The sequence below is a fragment of the Grampus griseus genome (assembly GCF_964374135.1).
Source record: "Grampus griseus genome assembly, chromosome: 19".
NCBI classification, from domain to species: Eukaryota; Metazoa; Chordata; class Mammalia; order Artiodactyla; family Delphinidae; genus Grampus; species Grampus griseus.
Window position 1 is genome coordinate 32,596,827 of NC_139013.1, and position 19,555 is coordinate 32,616,381.

Below are 19,555 nucleotides of genomic sequence, written 5' to 3' on the forward strand. Positions count from 1 at the left end.
TCTAGTTGCATCCATGTTGCTGCAAATGGCATTATTTCCTTATTTTTTTATGGCTGAGTCTTATTCCATTGTATATATATGTACCACATCTTCTTTATCCATTCATCTTTAGATGGACACGTAGGTTGTTTCCATGTTTGGCTATTGGGAATAGTGCTGCTATAAACATAGGGGTGCATGCATCTTTTTTTTTTTTTTTTTTTTTTTGCGGTACGCAGGCCTCTCACTGTTGTGGCCTCTCCCATTGCGGAGCACAGGCTCCGGACGTGCAGGCCCAGCGGCCATGGCTTACGGGCCCAGCCGCTCCACGGCATGTGGGATCCTCCCAGACCAGGGCATAAACCCGTGTCCCCCGCATCGGCAGGCCGACTCTCAACCACTGCGCCACCAGGGAAGCCCACATGTATCTTTTTGAATTATAGTTTTGTCCAGATGTATGCCCAGGAGTGGGATTGCTGGATCATATGGTAGTTCTACTTTTAGTTTTCTGAGGACCCTCCATACTGTTTTCTGTAGTAGCTACACCAACATACATTCCCACCAACAGTGTAGGAGGGTTCTTGGGGCAGCTAGTTTAAATAGAGATTATCTGGTTGTTACAGAGGTATCCACATGCAAAAGAGAATTTACTGTTTTATAATTTTAATACCAATCCATTAAGATGTATTTATTGCATATTCACAGTGTTTCATAGCCTTTAGTCATTGGGAGAAAGGATAAAAATGAATATCAAAAAGGTGACTGCCTGACTGTATTCTAAGGGTTTTTATATAGCGAAGTCATAGCTCATAACACATTAAGGGAATTGACACAGCTGCTTTGTAAAGTCAGACATTCTGGAATTGTTCTAGAATAAATCTTAGCTGAAAATTAACTCAAGAAATTCAGAGCACTGACACCAGTAAGAAAGGACAATGAGCTTTGCACCAACATTCTTGGTCAGTTGGATCTACTATAATTGTTCTTAAATGCTCACCTAGCGGTTGCTTTAGCAATATATCTCTCCAGGGGGAAAATGGCCAAACAGGAAAACCTGAGTGTCCTCAGCTATTTCTCAGCAGTGATGTAAGTCTTTTAAATGAGATCTGTCGAGTTTCACTTTCCTACCTCTGAAGCTGTTGGGAATGGCCTAGAGAAAGGCAAGTTGAAAGGCAGCTATCAAAAGTGGGTTCAGGGGTGTGGCCACCCATGTGCAGCCTGAGCCAGAGTGATTGGATGGTGCTGTCGTGGCAGGAGCAGTGCAGAGTGGGGCGGCTGCTGGAGATGCCTGACCTGTTCTGTTCTGTTCTGAGGCCAGCGGTGTGATGGAGCGGGCCAGGGCCCATTTACACCTGAGGTGGACTGTTGAACAGCACGTACCAGAGGTAGAAGTCCAAGTTAAACATAGAAGGATAGCCTCACTGAGCAACCAGGAGTGTCACCTGTACCCGAGGCCATCTCAGCAGCAGCAGCAGCAAGTCCCTGTGGTGGATTTCCATGCAGAACTGAGACAGGCGTTCTTAGCTGAGATACCGAGAGGTTGTTAAAGCAGTATTGGAACACCCAGGTAGCTGATTTCAAGAGAACACAAACAAAATAAAAACAGGCTCTATCTGCTGTTTGAAGCTTCTGCCCCAGCTTGCATTGTTTGGTGGAGAACCTTCGACTTACCTTAATCTGTAGCCTTCCCTTAGGTCTTAAGGATCCCGAAACTTTCCTGTGGGCATTGGATTTGGTGGAGCAGCAATCGTGACTGTGGGGAAGAGCAGCAAGATGCTGCAGCACATTGACTACAGGGCGAGATGTGTCCTGCAGGATGATTGGATCTTCACTGGCACCTTTAAGGCTTTTGACAAGCATACGAACTTGACGCTCTGTGATTGTGATGAGTTCAGGAAGATCAAGCCAAAGAATTCCAAGCAGCCAGAGCGTGAAGAAAAGCGGGCTTTGGATCTGGTGTTGCTGTGCCAGGAGAACTTGGTTTCCATGACTGTGGAGGGACCACCCCCCAAAGATACTGGCATTGCTTGGATATCACTTGCTGGAGCTGGAGGAGGCCCTGCGGTTGGCAGAGCAGCTGGCAGAGGTGTTCCACCCGGTGTTCCAATTCCCCAGGCTCCTGCTAGATTAGCAGGCCCTGTCCGAGGGGTTGCGGGGGAGGCATCCCAACAGGTAATGACCCTACAGGGAAGAGGCATTGTAGCAGCTGCTGCAGGTGCTGCTACTGCCAGCACTGCTGGAGCCCCAACTCAGTATCCACCAGGACAGGGGACTGTCCCCACACCTGTTGGTTGAGCAACCCTACCTCCAGGAATTATGGCTCCTGCACCTGGTATGGGACCACCCATGGGCCCACCAATTAGGCTTCCCCTACTTGAGGGACTCCAATAGGCATGCCCCCTCCAGGAATGAGACTCCCTCCCCCAGGAGTAAGAGGTCCACCTCCACCATGAATGTGGCCACCAAGACCCTAGGATACTATTGATCCTTCTCAGTCACCGTTTTCCTGCAGTGCGTCTTGTGGAATGTGTGTAGTGTTTGTGAGCTTTTGTCCCCTCTGCTGCATTAATATCAGCTAATAATGCATAGAGCAATAAAGAAAAGTGGGTTCAAAAGGAGGTAGATGAACTTCATCTAGAAATCTCAGAGATTGATTGGGGATTGAGACAACTATCAAGAGGAAAGGTGTGGACCCAAACAGAGAACCAATACTGGCAAAATTAAGGGGAAGTAGGTCAGAGGAGACAAATAATGCGAGATGACAACGCACAAATAACATTTATGAACCATAGACTACATCCCAGGCACTCTTCTAATCACTTTACTTGTATTAACTCAGTGAATCCTTTCAACAACTGTATGTGATAGATACTTACATTATTCCCCAATGTCTTACCTCGTATCATCCCAAAAGGAGACCTGGGGACAAGGATTTGGATTCAATCCCAGGGCAATGTCTTCTGTGAGAGAGTGGAGAAGTCAGTCAAGGAAGGGAGGAAAACCAAATAAGTTCTGTTAATTAGTGGTGTCTGCCATGGGCAACCAGGGCTCCAAATGCCACTGGAAATGCTGTATAGAATATGCCTCAGCATTGTTTCACTGAAGGACAGGGAAGCATTAGATTTTATCCGTCAGCTTCTACCCTTCATTAATTGAGGATTGCTTCTGAGGCACTAATTCCTAGGCACTGTCATGTTATCATATTCCAAGACATCATCAGGAAGAGAAGCAGTCCTTGGTATATAAGGAGCTGCAGATGGTGTCAGAGCAATGACAGCATTTGCTTCACTGAGTTTGCGTATGAGGAACATGGGACACAAAATTAACATCATTCAGTTTGGATTTATTCTAGAAATAATGACCATTGACTGAAGCTAGGTTTCTATATTCTGCCTGTGTTTACATGGGTAACTCAGTACAGCTAAAGCTGATGAAACAGACAAGAATAGAAAGACATCATACACATGAAATCCATAGCTAACAGTGAGACACAGTTCATTGGTTCATTCATTTATTCAATCATTTGTACTTTCATCCAAAAATTTATTAAGTGCCAGTGTTGAGTTTAGTAGTGTTTTATGCACTGGGGATGGGGTGGGGAGAGGGATATAAGGAGAACAATTATGACAAGATTTCTGTTGTCATGCAGCTGACATGTTATTGGAGAGACAAAATAAATAATTTCAAATGATAATGAATACGTTGAATAAAATAGCCATCTACGTGACTAATTACAATGCTAATAGTTACTCAGAGCACCAGCAACTTGGCCATAATTGCCAAAGAAAAAGGGAACATCCACTTCTTACCAGAATTAAACTCCTAAATATGATACTGAGGACTGTGTAGTTAGCAAGTGGATGGTGGTACAGCAAAGGAGAGGTGGATAAAGAAATTGGAAACACATTGCCAGCAGGGCTTGGTGCATACCTGCACTGATTAGAATGATGAATTGTGATGTTTCGAAAGGAAGAAAATGGTTGTGTATATTATCCTATATTTAACTTTGCATAAAAGCATATCATCACATATTCTGTATCATTCATTTTAGTAGGTTGAGTGTGTGCTCAAATATGTGATAACTCTAGATCAGGGATTAAGAACTTCAGGGCATGCTTTTTTTTTTTTTTTTTGGCCACTGCTCGACTTGCGGGATCTTAGTTCCCCGACCGGCCCTCGGTAGTGAAAGTGTGGGGTCCTAACCACTGGACCGGCAGGGAATTCCCAGGGCCTGCTTCTTTCTATGGAATGTAGTTCGAGTTACATGCTGTAGGTCACCCTTGGAGACTAGTCTGTCGTGGGATGTCTGTAATCAAAGTCTGCTCATGCATTCTCTCATTCTTTTAGTATTATCTTTATTCTCACTTTATTCTCACTATATTATTTACTGAGTGCCCGTATCGGGCAGGTGCGGTTTGGGGCACTGAATTGAGCAGGAGAGACGTGGTAACTGGAGCTCACATTCTAGTGGGGGAACCTGACGACAAGTAAACAAGAAACTGATCAACAAAAATGTTAACAACCCTTTCAATTCGGCCCCAGCAGGGTCCTCCAGCCCAGTGTCGTTGGAGCCAAATAGAATGATATACTGAGTTCGGTTCAGAAGCAAAGGAAAGTTTTATTCTTTGATCAAAAAATGGAGAGGTGCGAGCTCGCACTCTCCCCATGGGCCGTGGGCAGGGCTGCTAGAGTTCTCCTAGCGGGGAGGGGGGCTGAGTTCTCGCGGGTCTGGCGCAGGCGTGTTGCTCACGCTCCAGGTCACGGTGTCACGCATAGCGTCTCCGCCCGCGGGCTCGCCGCCTCCATCTTGAATCGCGGTGCTGTGCGCCGCCCCTGTGCACGGGGCTGTGGAGCTGAGGTGTCGGGCGCAGCTGTGTGGCTCGAGGAACTCTGGTCCAAAGGGCTGAGTACACGGCCTCTGCGTATAGCAGCCTATGGGCAGGTGAAAAAAAAAAGGTAAGACACTATTACCCAGCTTTATTTTTATTTCCTGGGAATTGTTAATGGGCTTTACCGGTGGCAAATCCCTCCTCTGGCGTTTGTCCTGCTCTTCATTCTCGAGGGGCGCTGAAGGGCGCAGGTTCATTTTCTGTAACTACTGCCTCCTGATTTCGGGCGTCGTCATAACCCGGGGTAGAGGAGCAGAACTCCCCAGCTCCCTTTAGCTATGTATGTCACCAGGCTTTGGCCCTAACTGTTCGTATCCCTGAGTGAGACAGTTTAACCTTTTGGAGACAGAGGATGTCACCGAATTAGACGTGAGGCCCCCCTCTTGGGGTCCTAGCTGAACCGAAGTCCCCCCGGCTCGGTCAGGGTGTTCTTTCCCCCTCAGGTTCGTGCTGCCAATAATGAAATTGAGTTTAGCGCAAGCAAGACCGGCTTTTATTCAATGGCCAGGGAATGGAGAAGGGTAGCTCATGCTCTAAAGGCACCTTCTTCCTGAAAGGAGGAAAGTGGGGGACTTTTAAGGGCTGAGAGGTAAGTGCGTCATCAGAAACTGGGGAAAAGGACAGAGATTTCCAGGAACAGCCCGGGTATGCGCAGTCCCTCAGGCCCTCTTGCACACGCAAGGCCCTCTTGCACATGCACAAACTGTGTCTAGCAGAGTACAAAAGCTCCTATGGGTGGAGATCTTAGTGTGGTAATGAAGTAAAGGTAACTTGCAGACACCTCCAGGTTTCATCTGCGCAGGTGCGTTCCTGCGGTCAATTCAGAGCCGGTTTGGGGCGGTTGACCACTGTATATCTCTCAAAACATATACCTCTCAAAGTACCGCTGCAAAACATCTCTGCCAAACACCAGGTACTTTTGAAACAAACACAAATGAATCTGGGCAGGTGTTGTTCAGCTCTCAGGAGTTGGTATGGAAACAGATAAATGAGGGGAAGAAAAGCGGTGACCTTTAGTTTACTTTGCCTGCTACCTTGGATCTAGCCAGTTTGGTCTGGTTTTGTTGTGGGCCTTTGTGGCATCCTGTTGATAGAACACAACTAGCTTCTATATAAAAGAAGTTTCTGCACCCAGGGCCTGGGCCGCATGGCATGGGTGACAAGGACACCAGTTAAGTCAAGGTACATGGCCGACATATTAGCAAGAGCAGCATGTCTCAACTATCTGACTGATTATACTTTTCATGCCAGGAGTTACCGTGACCTCAACTAACCAATTATATAGGGCTTCCCTCCCATAGTGAGTTTCTCGATGAGGATCCCTGATGGCTTGACAGGCTGCAGTTGGGGAAAGAAGTATGGCTCGTGTTCATTAACTAGCCACCCATGGCCTCCTAGATCTCTGATGAAGCCCTGTTTTTGCACTTTGTCTGATTCTTCCTTTATGCAGATTGGGGAATAATTGGATGGATCTGGCCTTCGAGGTATGAGGGGTAGTTGCCAAGTTACTAGTTCTCTGGCCACCCTTTTGGCAATCGCATCTGCCTTGTTGTTTCCCTCTGCATCCCCCTTTTGGCAACCCCTACGATGAGTTACTACCACCTTTTTTGGAAGCTGTACTACTTTTTTTTCTTTAATTTTGCATAACAAGTTTATTTTTAGAAGGCATATAGACAATAAACAAAGTAAACATCCCATCAAGATCTTAACTTCTGCCAAGGGTTATCTGTCCTAGAATTGCTCCATTAAGTCCCAGTGTCTAGATGTCTTAAATTCAATGATCGTCATCTTCATCAGAGTCCATTACTTTTCTTCTGTTGAATTTAACTGTTGTTTTCTTTTCTGTTTGTTGGCTTACCTTTTCGAGGATTTCTATTAAACCTTGTTCTGATACCTTCCCACTTAGTTGTCCATACCGTGCCATCTGTATAAGGCAATTCTCTACTGCTTTAGTTTTCTCAGGCTTTACAAGTGCTAAGTTACTTAATCGGGCCCGGGCTGACTGATCCAGAACTTGGGCTAAGGCACTGTTTCTCATTTCTGCTTCCCTTTGCTTTGCTTCCGTTGTGCTACATGGCCAGGGTCCCTGTGCTTCGCCTGCAGCTCGGCCCGCCTGTGCTTCCTCAGCGCCTCAAGCTCCTCCTCCACCATGGTGTGGCCGTCTGGAGCGAGCAGCCGCGGCCACGCTCCAGCCCACCCAGAGAGACCTCTGGGAAGCTGTACTACTTCTGAGAGCTTCAGTATGCTTAAGCCGCGTTCCAGCTGTTTTTTCTCCGCAGTAAGCATACCTCTTTCCTTCCAAATAGCCCTATGTGCATGGAGGATGGCATATGCGTACTGGGAATCTGTGTAAACATTGAAGATCCTCCCAGTCCTGAGCTCCAAGGCTTTTGGACAGAAGTCCCTGGAGGGTAGCCCTCTTGCTTCTGTGACTTGGGTCCAGGAGGTTACAGTGTATCCTGCCAGACTTCTCCCCCTCTCATAAAACTGCTCCTGTTTGTGAACCATTCCTTTTTGGCATTTGGAAGAGGCTCACTTCCTAGCTTGGGGCAACTGGAATAGATGGCGTCTGTGGTTTCTATACAGTCATGCTCCAGGGACCCCATTTCTGTGGGTATCAGGGTGGCAGGATTTAGTGCGTGACAGGTTATTACGATAGCCACTGGATTGTCTAAAAGCATAGTCTGAACTTGAATCAACCTTCCAGGGGATAGCCATTCTGTTCCCTTAGAACTTACTAAAACGTGAATCTGCTGTGGAGTCCATATAGTGAGTGGCTGACCAAACATTAACTTTTCAGCCTCCTTTATCAGGGCTGCAGTAGCTTCCTCAGCCCGAAGGCAAGGAGGCCATCCCTTTGTGGCTTGACCTAATTGTTTAGAGAAATAAGCAACCACCCGAGTAAGGGTCCCAGGTTTTGACCTAATACCCGGAGGAGATCCTCCTTCTCTCATGAATGTAAAGGTCAAAGGGTTTAACTAAATCTGGGGGGGGGAGGCTAGGTCAGGGGCCTGAAGTAATTGCTTTTTCAATTCTTGAAAGGCCCCTTCGCATTCTGAATTCCATTCAAAACGATCATCATCCTTTCCTTTGAACTTTTTATATAGAGGCCTAGCTAATGGACCATAGTTAGGGATCCAGATGTGGCAAAACCTGGCCATCCCCGGGAAACCCTTAAGTTGTCTTCTAGTTTTAGGAGGAGGTGAGGCTGCAAATGGCTTCTTTCCTTTCCTGGGGTAGGCTTCTCTGACCTTCTGTGAGAATGAAGCCTGAGTGGGTCACCATAGTTTGTGCTGTTTGAGCCTTTTTCTTGGACACCTCGTATCCTTTATTGGCTAGGTGTTTCAGGATGGTTCAGAGCCTTCCTTAATAAGCCTGGCGATCAGAATGTTGTCTACATAGTGGAGGAAGGTTCCCTCCTCCAGATGTCGATCTTTCAGGTCTTTAGCTAAAGTTTCTCCAAAGATGGTGGGGGAATTTTTGAACCTTTGGGGCAGGACTGTCCAGCAGTATTGTTTTTTTACGTGTTTGGGTCCTGCCACTGAAAAGCAAAACTTTCTTGTGAGTCTGGGGCTAATGGAATACAGAAGAAGTCATCTTTTAAATCGAATACAGAATACCAGGACTTGGGGAAAATACAGTGGCCAGCAGGGTGTAGGGGTTCGGGAGGACTGGATGTATATCCTTGGGGGCTTCATTGACTGCCCTGAGGTCCTGCACCACCTGATATTCCCCATTGGGTTTCTTTACAGGGAGAATGGGTGGTATGACAGGCTTATTAGCATGGTCTAATTAGGTCCTGGTCAGTTAGGCCCTGTATAACAGGGGCAATGCCCAGAAGGCCTCCTGATGGAGAGGGTACTGTTTTCTGTTGGGCCGTGTGTGTCCTGGTTTTTGATGAACTATCATGGGACTGGCTCCTCCAGCTTGTCCTACCCATCCCTAGGCTCATACCTTGGGATTTACTCCATGGAGATCGACTTGCTCTGTGTGGGGAGGTTTGTCCTCACCTGTTAACATTATCATCTTGTACCCCCTTTCTAGGGGATGCCAATCTCTAGTTTGTCTCCCATTAGGTGGATAGTATCCCCCAATTTATGTAAGATATCTCTTTTTAGCAGGGGTATAGCACATTCAAGAACATATAGGAAGGGATAGGTGAGTGTGTATTCATCCAATTTACATTCTAATGGCTCTGTGAATGCCTTTTCTTGGGCCTTCCCTGATACCCCCATAATTTTACAACTCTTATGACTGAGTATGCGTGATCTGGTGTTCAGAACTGAGTAAGTGGCACCAGTGTTGATTAAGAATTCGACAGGCTTTTCCCCTATGTCCACTGTCAGCTGGGACTCCTCGGGGGGCTCAGTTGAAGTGCCAGCTTAGGAGCCCCTGACCCCATTATTCTTCATTGGCTTGGACCATCTGCCTTTGAGCGTGGTGGCTGGGATCTGCCATTTCCTCCCCCCTTCCGGGGCAGCGAGGTCATTCTTCCTTCCAGTGTCCCTCTTGTTTACATATGGCACACTGATTGGGTCCTTGTTTCCTCGGTTTGCTATCCCTCTGTGGGGGTTGGGGGTCACTCACTGGAGTTAAGAGTCTCCGTGGGCAGTTAGTCCAAATTCCCGTGCCCCCCCCCGTTGACATTGGAGGGCAACGGCCAGTGGGTGGACTTGCCTCCGTGCCTTTTTATCCTCTTTTTCTCCTCTGTATCACTGTTATTAAACACCCAATAGGCAACCTTGACCAGGTGAGAGGTAGGAATATCTGGTTCTATTTCTAATTTCTGAAGTTTAAGCCTAAGGTCAGGAACACTTCGGGAAATGAAATATGACCTCAGGATTGCATTCCCTTCCAATGACTCAGTCAGTGGTCATATAGATTCAGAGACATTCCCTGAGGCGCTCTAGGAATGCTGAAGGGTTTTCCATTGGCTCCTGGTTGATTTCCCTTATTCCAATTTGTTTCTTTCCTGCTGCCTGGATTCCCTTTAGGATCATATTTTTATAACGGTCAGTCTCTGTCTTCCACCTGCTTCTCCATGGTCTCAGTGGTCCTAGTTGGGTTCATTATCTGGGACCACTTGCTTCCCTGGTCCGAAAATAGCATGACCTGCATGATTTCTGTTCTCTCTGTCTGCTCCTCTCAGGCTTTTGAAAAGACTGTGGCCTTTTCTTCCCCCATTAAGAGTACGTTGAGGAGGCTCTGAATGTCAGCCTAGGTGGCGTCATGGGTCTGAAACGTTCCCCTAATCAGATTCAGGAACCCCTCTGGATCTTCTTTCAACCCCTTACTATGACTTTTCCAGCTACACAGATCCAAAGTGGTAAATGGGATGTGTACCTGGATGGGATGAGAGCCCTCCTTCTCCAGCAAGGACCTGCCTCAAAAGGGAGTACGTTTCCTGGTGGGGTATTGGCCCCTGGCTGGTAATTAGTCCTGCATTGTGTAGTTCTGGACTGGATTCTGGAGGGAGGGGGCTGGCATGGAGGGGGCCCTTCAGGCCTGTGGCCCCAATGGGGACATATGAAGGAAGAGGGCAGGGAGGGAGCAGTAGGAGGAGGGTTAGGGAAGAGATCAAGGAGGTCCTCAGGGGAGGGTCAAGGACGTATCAGCGGAGGAGAGCCCACATGCCTTTTGAAGGCCTTTGTTCTGATATAAGGCCATAAAAAATAACCGGACATAGGGAGTTTCACCCCATTTCTTTTGTCTCTGGCATAGCAGGTCCAATTGTAAAATAGTGTAATTTAGAGATCTATGGACGGGACAACTTTCCCCATCTCCCAGCTGGTATTGGGGCCAGGCTGTATCATACAGGAAGCTTAAATGTTTTGGGGTCAGGAGGTCATACCTGAAAAACTGCCAGTTCTGCAGGAGGCACCCTACTGGGCTGTCCTTCGGTATGGTAGATATTTGGTTCCCCGTACCTTAGATGTTCTGACTTGAATTTGTTTCCAGCTACTGAGAAGGCAGTTAGAGTGATTTGTTGGCACAGAATTGTCACAAGGTTTGACCCAAACAAGATTTCTGAAATTTGGAACCAGCACCAAACTGTTAATGGAGTCCTAAAAAGGCCCAAATAAGGGGCATCCAAATGGCATGGACTCTGATATAACTGGGGGTCCCCCTTGAATTTGTAATGGCCCATGCTTGAGATAGTTCTTCCTCAGTCAGGATATCCCACAGGAGGTTAGACAGGACATCCTCCGGACCAGAGTAGCTTAGCCACATTAGTTGCTGACCACCTTGGTTCCTTAGGGGGTGGCATAGCTCTCTGAGGTGGGGATCTTCTCTTTCCTCCTTTTGGCTGAAAAGGAGGAGTTTTCAGACTTCCCACTGGGTGAGAGTTAAAGGCCTGAGGGATCCCTGTAGGTTATTCACCAGATTGCTGGGGCAGCTGGGATTCTGTGCTGATACCGGGAGGAGAGCCTGTGGGAACCTTGGTTGATAAAGAATCACTCAAGTGTTGCCTTGTCAGCCGAGGGAGAAGAGGTCGAGTGGTGGGTGTTTCTTGTTCTTGTCAGCAGCTCAAGAGCTTCCTAATAATGGGGTTCCTGGTCTTGCGGGTGGCTCGCAGTGCTCCCTAGTCCACTTAAAGGAGCTAGCACTGACTGGAAGAGAGATCAAGTCACCGGTTGCGTACCTACCTTGGGACCCTTTCTCACTTGGGCGTCTGCAGTGCCTTTTCCTGAACTCAGATTGCGCGACCTTGTTCCTTTTTGTCAGACTGTCCTCAATACCTGGACATCTTCCTGGTCTCGCCTCTTGGCCACTTTCCTTTACCAAACTGAAAGTGACTAGGGAAGATGGTACTGTTGACCCCTGAGGTTGGTAAGGATGGCAAAAAGTCCTGGTGCGGCCCCTACTGCCTTGTACTGGGATTAAGGGGACAGCACTACTGCTGAGGCCACAGGCAAGACTGCCTGGGCTTCCTCTCATCCCCACCATCCCCGGGCATCTGGTACCGCAGGAAGGCCAGCCAGAGGCAGCAGGCAGACATACGTGAATTTCAGTCTCTGATCACCACCGATGCCCCAGTGTGATCGCCTCAAGGGAGCGCCGTCCAGATTACTCTAGGGGCTACCCTGTGTGTACACCACAACTGGGTATCAGGCTGCTGGGCAGAGTTGCTCTGAATTCGGCCTTAGGCTTCCTGCTGTTCTATCAAAGACCAAAGACCAGAGTCAGTCATCCTCACAGGAACCTCCCAAAGCCTCAGCTGTCCTCCCACTGGAGCTAGGGTGAGCCCAGAGCCTAGTGGATAGGTGCAGGGGCAAAGGCCACAGTGCATCCCACCTGGGTTGCCTAAATTTGTTACTGACCCTTTCTCCTGCCTGGTGTTATTGGAGCCAATACTAAGACTAAGTTTGGTTCAGAAGCAAAGGAAAGCTTTATTTTTTGATCAAAGAAGGGAGAGGTGCAAGCTTGTGTTTTTTGAGTACACACTCTTCTGGGCAGGCCGTTGGTGGCAGGACTGCTTTACAGGGTTCTCTTCAGCGGGGAGGGGGTGGAGTTCTTATGGGTGGACTGCAGCTGTGCTGCTCGAGGCTCCAGATTGCAGTGCATCTCTGCACATGGCCCACTGTTGCCATGTTGAATTGAGGTGTCGTCACAGCATTTCTGCTGAGCTGAGGTGATGGGCATAGCCATTCTGCACAGGGAACTCTGGTCTGAAGTGCCGGATGCTAGGCCTCTGCGTGGGGCACCCTATGAGTACAAAGGAAAAAAAATGGTTTGACTTTATTTTATTACCCAGCTTCTGTTTTTATCTCCCGGGAATTGTTAATGGGCTTTGCCGGTGACAAAATCATCACACTAGTTGTAAGAATTATGAAGGAAATGAAGTAGGTTATGTGAAGGATAAATAACCAAGTACTGGGGAGGGGTGACATTTGATGTAGCTGGTCAGTGTCTCTGAGAAGGGGACTTTGATGGTGGGGCCTTAAGGACCAGGGACCAGTCACATTGAAAAGCCAGGAGTGGATTGCTCAGAGCATGAACACAGAAGATAACCATTCCAAGGTCCTGAGACTGGAAAGGGCTTGTCTTGTCTTAGTTTTAATAAGTCAGTGAGTGAAGGGTGAGGAGTGTCCGAGAAAATGGAAAAGGTTGGCAGGAGTTAGACCAGGCCCTCCTGTTCACTTGGCCAGTTTAGTGTTTATGTGAGACAGTAAATTTAACTTTGGTTTTTTACACACCAACCAGATGCAAAACAGACAACAACAGCAAAACCGTGTCTCTCTAAAACTAGAGGGAGAAGTATCACATTCCTGGAACTGTGTGCTCTGGTGTCTCCTCCCATCCACATGAACCATGTCAGTATATCATCTCTAGCTCCTAATTCAATGCCTGGCCTGTATTAGCATTCAACAATATGTACACAAATGATTTGTAATTGCTACGAGGTATTTTATGTTTCCTGTTCTATCAGGCATGCTTAGAACTGTGGGATTAGCACATAGGATTAAAATGATTTTAAGATAAGAGACTTTTAAGACACTATACAGTTGATCCTTGAACAGCCTGAGTTTTAACTGCGTGGATCTGCTTATCCATGGATTTTTTTTAATAGTAAATACTACAGTACTAAACAATCCCCAGCTGGTTGAATCTGCAGATGCAGAACCTGAGATACAGAGGTACCACGTATACTGATGGCCAGCTATAAATTATAAGGGATTTTTGACTGTGTGAGAGGGTTGGTGCCCTAAGCCCCTGCTGTTCAAGGGTCAAATGTGCAGTCTTTAAGGGACCAGTGAGCCACTAGAAATCACAGAGAGCCTCCTGGGGCAGACGGTTGTTGATACGTTTTGACAACTTATTGATTATTTACAATTAATTAATTATTATTTGGCTATTAGCTAGTCCTTATCTCACTTATAATATCACAGAAGTGTTTTTTTTTTTTATTGGAGTATAGTTGATTTACAGTGTTGTGTTAGTTTCAGGTATACAGCAAAGTGAATCAGTTATACATGTACATATATCCACTCTTTTAGATTCTTTTCCCATATAGGCCATTACAGAGGAGGATGTTTTTGTTGATTCGTTCATCTAAGGTACCTATAGAGCATCTCCCTCATGGTAGGCATTTATGCTGGTTGCTGGGGAGACAAAGGCAAGTGCTACATGGTCATCATTCTCACCACTTAAGGAGTGAGTTGAATATAAAAAAAGGAAATGTTATACAACATCAGTCATGCAGTTACAGAATCTCTAGAATGTGCAGTGCTGTCATATACAGTGGTGCAGTGAGGGTCTAGTCTGGTAGGGAACATATGCAAAATAGCTGTCATGCAAATCACGGCATGCTGACATTTATCACCAACAACTGTTAAATGATGTCAAATGATAGGCTTGTTTGTATGTATAAATGACAGAAACATAGCAGATTCTTGGGAGTGTACTAATTCTTAGAGATTCTTAATACTTCACTAAGTAATGAGATATAACATAGAGGGTTTTTAAAAGAACTATTTCAATAAAAAAAATTCCTTTCATAAGATACTGAGAAAATTCTGATTAAAAGATGAATATAGGGCTTCCCTGGTGGCGCAGTGGTTGAGAGTCCGCCTGCCGATGCAGGGGACACGGGTTCGTGCCCCGGTCTGGGAAGATCAAACATGCCGCGGAGTGGCTGGGCCCGTGAGCCATGGCCACTGAGCCTGTGCATCCGGAGCCTGTGCTCCGCAACGGGAGAGGCCACAACAGTGAGAGGCCTGCGTACCACAAAAAAAAAAAACAAAAAAAGATGAACATATTTTTGACCTTACAAATATACTCCTGGCAATATTTTCTGAAGATATATGTGTAAAGATTCAGACACAGAAGTTTTTTGGGGTTTTTTTATGCTTTTCTCCTTTTTATTATATCAACATGCCAAGCATACTCCCTTTTCTACCTCTTGTTTTACTGTATCTGGAAGGCTTGTCGCCCAGATTTCCACTGGGCCGATGCCATACCGTCATTCAGATCCCTGTTCAAAGGTCTTCCTATCATAGAGACCATCTACTACTTCTTGTCACTCTTTGTCTTCTTAACCTGCTTTATTATGATTATTACAGTTTTATTGTAGGACTTAATCACCAGCTGTTATATTTATTTGTGTGCATTGTTTTTCTTGTCTGTCTTTATCCCTCAGTCCCAGAAATGTAAGCTCTGTGAGAACAGAGACTTTGTATTCCCAATCTGGGACAAGGTAGATATGAGCAATGAACACATATTCCATAAATAATCCTTTAACAGATAAATAGCATAAGCAAAACAAGCTAAATGTCCATCAGTAGGTTATTCACCAGTGCATTAGGTAGCCATATAATGAAACTCTATGCAGCCTTTAAAATGGCATTTTTAGAAATAAGTATATGTATATATATTTTTTAATGTGGTAAAATGTTCATAATAGAGTGTAAGAAAAGGTATAGTTTGCAAAGCAGGCTCTTCACTGTCCAGTATTATTCTCTCTCTTCCTCCCTCTCTCTCTGCATATACGTAGCATCTTTGTGTGTTTTTATGTGCATGTGAAAAAAGAAACAAAATGTTAATGTTAATTATTTCTGAGTGGAGAGAAATCAGTTTAATTTGTTCTTCTTTGAGTTTTCTATGCATTTTTAAACTTTGTTCTTTCTGTTTCTATTTTTTAACAAGTTTTTGGGTGTGTGTGTGTGTGTCTACAAAAACTCTAAAGTAATAAAGGCATTTTTAATCCTCAAATAAATTACGCACTTGTGTTGAGCATTGCAGATTTTGGGAGTTTTGCTAGTTTGTCTCTCCGGAGTGACCCGTATTGACTAAATTTCAAACTTTTCATTGGATTGTTACCTGTTGCCTCTAATATCTTTATATAGGCAGCCAGTGACGTAATGCTTAATTCAAGAATTTGGTAGAGTTTCTATGTGCAAAGGTAAACAGTAATATTACTGCAATATATGATATTTTAGCATCCTAAATACACACTTTTAAAATCGACCCCTAGTATATGTTTTTAAACAAATAATAGTTTAATGTAAATAGCAAACTTTGTCTTCTGTATTTAATGTGGCTTTTGAGTTTTGGTTGCTTACTTTCCTCTTTTCTCTGGCAAATTTAATGTTACTACTGTTACTAAAAGAACCTATTTATCCCTTCAGTCTTTTGATAAGCCTGAGATCTTTAGATATAGTATTTACAAGAAAGTTATGGTGCTACTGCTATGAGAGTCTAAAAGGGTAATTTTATGATAATAATGCTCCATATAAATGACAGTCCTTAGGCAATCTCTTAGTATTTCCCCCAATATGGATCAGCCCGTGAATATCTGAGGAAGATTAAAAATACATTTTAAACTTCTTTAAACTTTTAAAATCTTAAATTAAATGCTTAACTCTTTTAAATGTGTGACACCATCCATCACAATTTTATATTTAGACATATAATAATGTATAATCTCAGCTCGCTGTCCACTTGTAAAAATGGGAATAGACTTGGAGAAATAAGCAATTTCCCAACAGAAAATTGGAAATTCTGCCAACCAGTTCCAGGTGACCTGCCATCAATCAGTGTTAAATTCTCTGGGGTTATTGTTGAAGGGTATTGCTATTAGTGAAGGGCTTCACTGGTGACTAATGATATATAACAAATACATTGAGGAACTATAGAAACCCCCCGAATGTGTAATTGTCTGGCAGCTTTCAGCGGAGACCTTTACTAGCAATTGAGAAAGTGAGATTTTTATAACTTCCTTGTAGTTCTCTTATTAAAATATGTTTTTAGAGAAATAGGTGAAACGATTATGCCATGCAATTAAATTAACTGACAAAATATTTCTTTATGACTAAACTGTTTAATGTAGGCATTTGGAATGTGTGGTATCATTTAGAATAGGTGCGAATGTGACAATTATTCTGATTCTGAAGTTAAATAAGAAGTCTCAGTTTGCAATAAAATCTCCTTGTTTGGTATTATTAAGCAATTATGATTAATGTCTGAAATGTAATGTTCCATGGTTATAATTTCCTCATTTGCTTGAGTGAGTACATTAGGAATTCATTAAAAATATAAGCCTTTTAGATACCTGCAAACTACAAATTCAGTGAGGACTTTCTGGAGGTTAGGAAACATTTTTGAATAAGAAATCATGACTGGGGTGAACCAACAGCTGGCAGATAATTATGATGGATTTCTAGTCCTGCAGTGCAGAGATAGACAAATGAATTTGTTCATTGATGTCAAAAATCAAATCCATTCTGATGTAAAAATTTAATTGCAAGACATACCTTCCATTCTTCCAACTCTTAACTATAAAGGCTGAAGTACGTAAGGTCTCAAACTTACAAAAGTGGCTAATGCTGATGGATAAGCCATAGATATATGAAGGCAGCTAAGAATCTGATGTTCTCAAAAAGCAGTTTGTCTTAAAGTAGTGAAAATAGTAAAATCAATTGATTACTTGATCAATCAATCCAGCATTCCTGGAGTACCTGCCTCACCAGATCGTTGTGAAAAGTAGATGAAATGAAGTATGGAAAAAACCCCAATCTTGTGTTTGTTCTGTCTGGAAAGTGTCATTTAAGGTGTTGACCCAGAGTTAGTTGTGTGGTGGTCAGTCAATTGACCTTTGTCTGCTTAGGATAAAGGCAAGCAGTGAAGAACCTCTCCATCCTCTGGGGAGATTGTTGCCAATCAAAGAAGGCTGAGCTCTGGTGTCACTTCCTCTTTTTATGAGGACACAAATCCCATCATGAGGGCCCCATCCTCATGACTTCATCTAAATCTAATTATCTCCCAAAGGCCCTACCTTTTAAAATCGTCATAATGGGAGTTAGGTCTTCAGCCTGTGAACAGTCAGTCTATAACAAGGGCTATGAGGGCATATCCTTAAAGCCTATAAATCATGACAGGTATACAAAGAGGAGCCAAGATGTCTCTTACTACCATTTTATAGCTTGTGAGAGTTACATGGCAATAAAAAGAAGTATCGGTACAAAAATTGATGGAAATGGGACCTGTTATCACAGACAGCCGCTACACTGAAGAGAAAGGACAAGGAATCACATTTGCCTTATAGCCTTAACTCATCATTTGTTCTTGGACACATCTATTCAGTGCTCTACAGCTCAGTTTCCTTATCTGAAAAATGGAAATCATAAAAGTAAATTGTGTAATATATATGAAAGTGGTGTCAACCAATGGGCAAATGGAAGGAATTATTGTCTGTATTAGTTTCCTATTGCTGCCTCAACAAATTACTACAAACTTATTAGCTTAAAACAATACAAATTTATTATCTTATGTTCTGGAGGTCAGAAGTCCAAAATGAGTCTTCAAGGCTAAAATTAAGATGTAGGCAAGGCTATGTTTCTTTTGGAGGCTCTAGGAGAGAATCCATTCCTTGCCCTTTGTAACTTAGAGAGGCTGCCCATATTCCCTGGCTTCTAACCCCACATCACTCCAACCTCTGCCTCTGTTGTCACATTGCCTTCTCTTAACACTCCTGTCTCCCCACTCCCTTTTTTTTTATTATGTAAAAACCACACAACATAAAATTTACCATCTTAACTATTTTTAAGTGTACAGAAGTGTTAACTATATGTACATTTGTTTTGCAACAGAACTCTAGAACTTTTTCATCTTGGAACAGTGAAACTCTATACCCATTGAATAACAACTCCTCTTTTCCCCCTCCCTCCTGCCTCAGTCTTATAATGATCCTGATGCTGCAAGTTTGGCCTCTGTGCAGTAGTGCCACTGAAATCTTGGAGACATTGGGTGAAGTAGAAAAGAATAGCTTTATTGCTTTGCCAGGCAAACGGGGACACAGTGGGCTCCAGCCCCAAAAAACTATGTGTCCCAATCCAGGAGGATTTGATGAGGGGTTTTATAGCAACTGTTCAAGGGTGGGGTTGCTGATAAGATTAGGGTGTGTGAAGGGCCTCCAGTCCTCTAATCTGGTCTCCCCGTAATCTTCTTGATGAGCTTCTCTGGTTCCTTTAATGTAGCCTCAGGTGATCTTTCTCTGGTATGAAGAATTCTAATATGGTAAAGAACTTAAAGGCGTTGTTACCTGTATCCCTTGAGGTGGAGCCAGGACTGTGCCCCAGGCTGCACCATTGTTTCCTGGCTGCCTATCCCTTGTCTTTGCATCCCTTCCCTTCCTGGATTAGCAATTGTTTGAATCTGCCCTTTGGAACTCAGGGAAGGTCATGGAGGCTGGAGTCAAGTAATTGGGGACAGAAAGGCTTCCGTGCCCAGGAGCCCCACAGGGTCCTGCTTGGTTTAAGTCCTTGTGATTATATTGGGCCCACCTAGATAATCTAGGATGATATTCTCACCTCAAGATCCTTAATTATGTCTACAAAGTTCTTTTACTTTCGCAGGTTTCGGAGATTAGGATGTGGACATCTTTGAGGAGCCATTATTCTCCACCACATTATCTGATGAGCTAGTTCAGGTAGTTAATATAAAGAACTTAGGAAAAGAATCAGAAATACTGTAATCAGAAATGCTCAGCAGAGTGAGACATCAACTAATTTTGTATAACTTTATTTTCTTTTCTACAATTAACCTGCGTCCTGGGAAAATTCAATTAGGTACATTAATGGATGATAGAATCATGTGGGTTAATTAAGAATATGATTTAGGGTTTCCTTTGAAAGAAACCCATTTGAAACAGATGGCTTGTCTTGTTTTTTTAAAAGTTCTCTAATAAA

General features: G+C 44.3%; 1 protein-coding gene and 2 pseudogenes across 3 annotated transcripts; 2 read left to right on the top strand and 1 right to left on the bottom strand.

Annotated features, from left to right (window-relative positions):
• Positions 1 to 1,304: 1,304 nt before the first annotated feature.
• LOC309837142 (SNRPN upstream reading frame protein-like) lies at positions 1,305 to 1,526 on the top strand (the record flags this gene model as incomplete). Its single annotated transcript, XM_082677513.1, has 1 exon — positions 1,305 to 1,526. The coding sequence occupies one exon, from the start codon at positions 1,305 to 1,307 to the stop codon at positions 1,524 to 1,526; it is 222 nt and encodes a 73-aa protein (XP_082533639.1).
• Positions 1,527 to 1,737: 211 nt separating this feature from the next.
• On the top strand, positions 1,738 to 2,432 carry LOC309837237 (small nuclear ribonucleoprotein-associated protein B-like; annotated as a pseudogene). Its single transcript has one exon. The product of its transcript is annotated as a small nuclear ribonucleoprotein-associated protein B-like (transcript).
• A 4,210-nt stretch (positions 2,433 to 6,642) lies between these two features.
• Positions 6,643 to 7,019, bottom strand: LOC309837349 (programmed cell death protein 5-like; annotated as a pseudogene). The gene has a single exon. The product of its transcript is annotated as a programmed cell death protein 5-like (transcript).
• Positions 7,020 to 19,555: the final 12,536 nt, after the last annotated feature.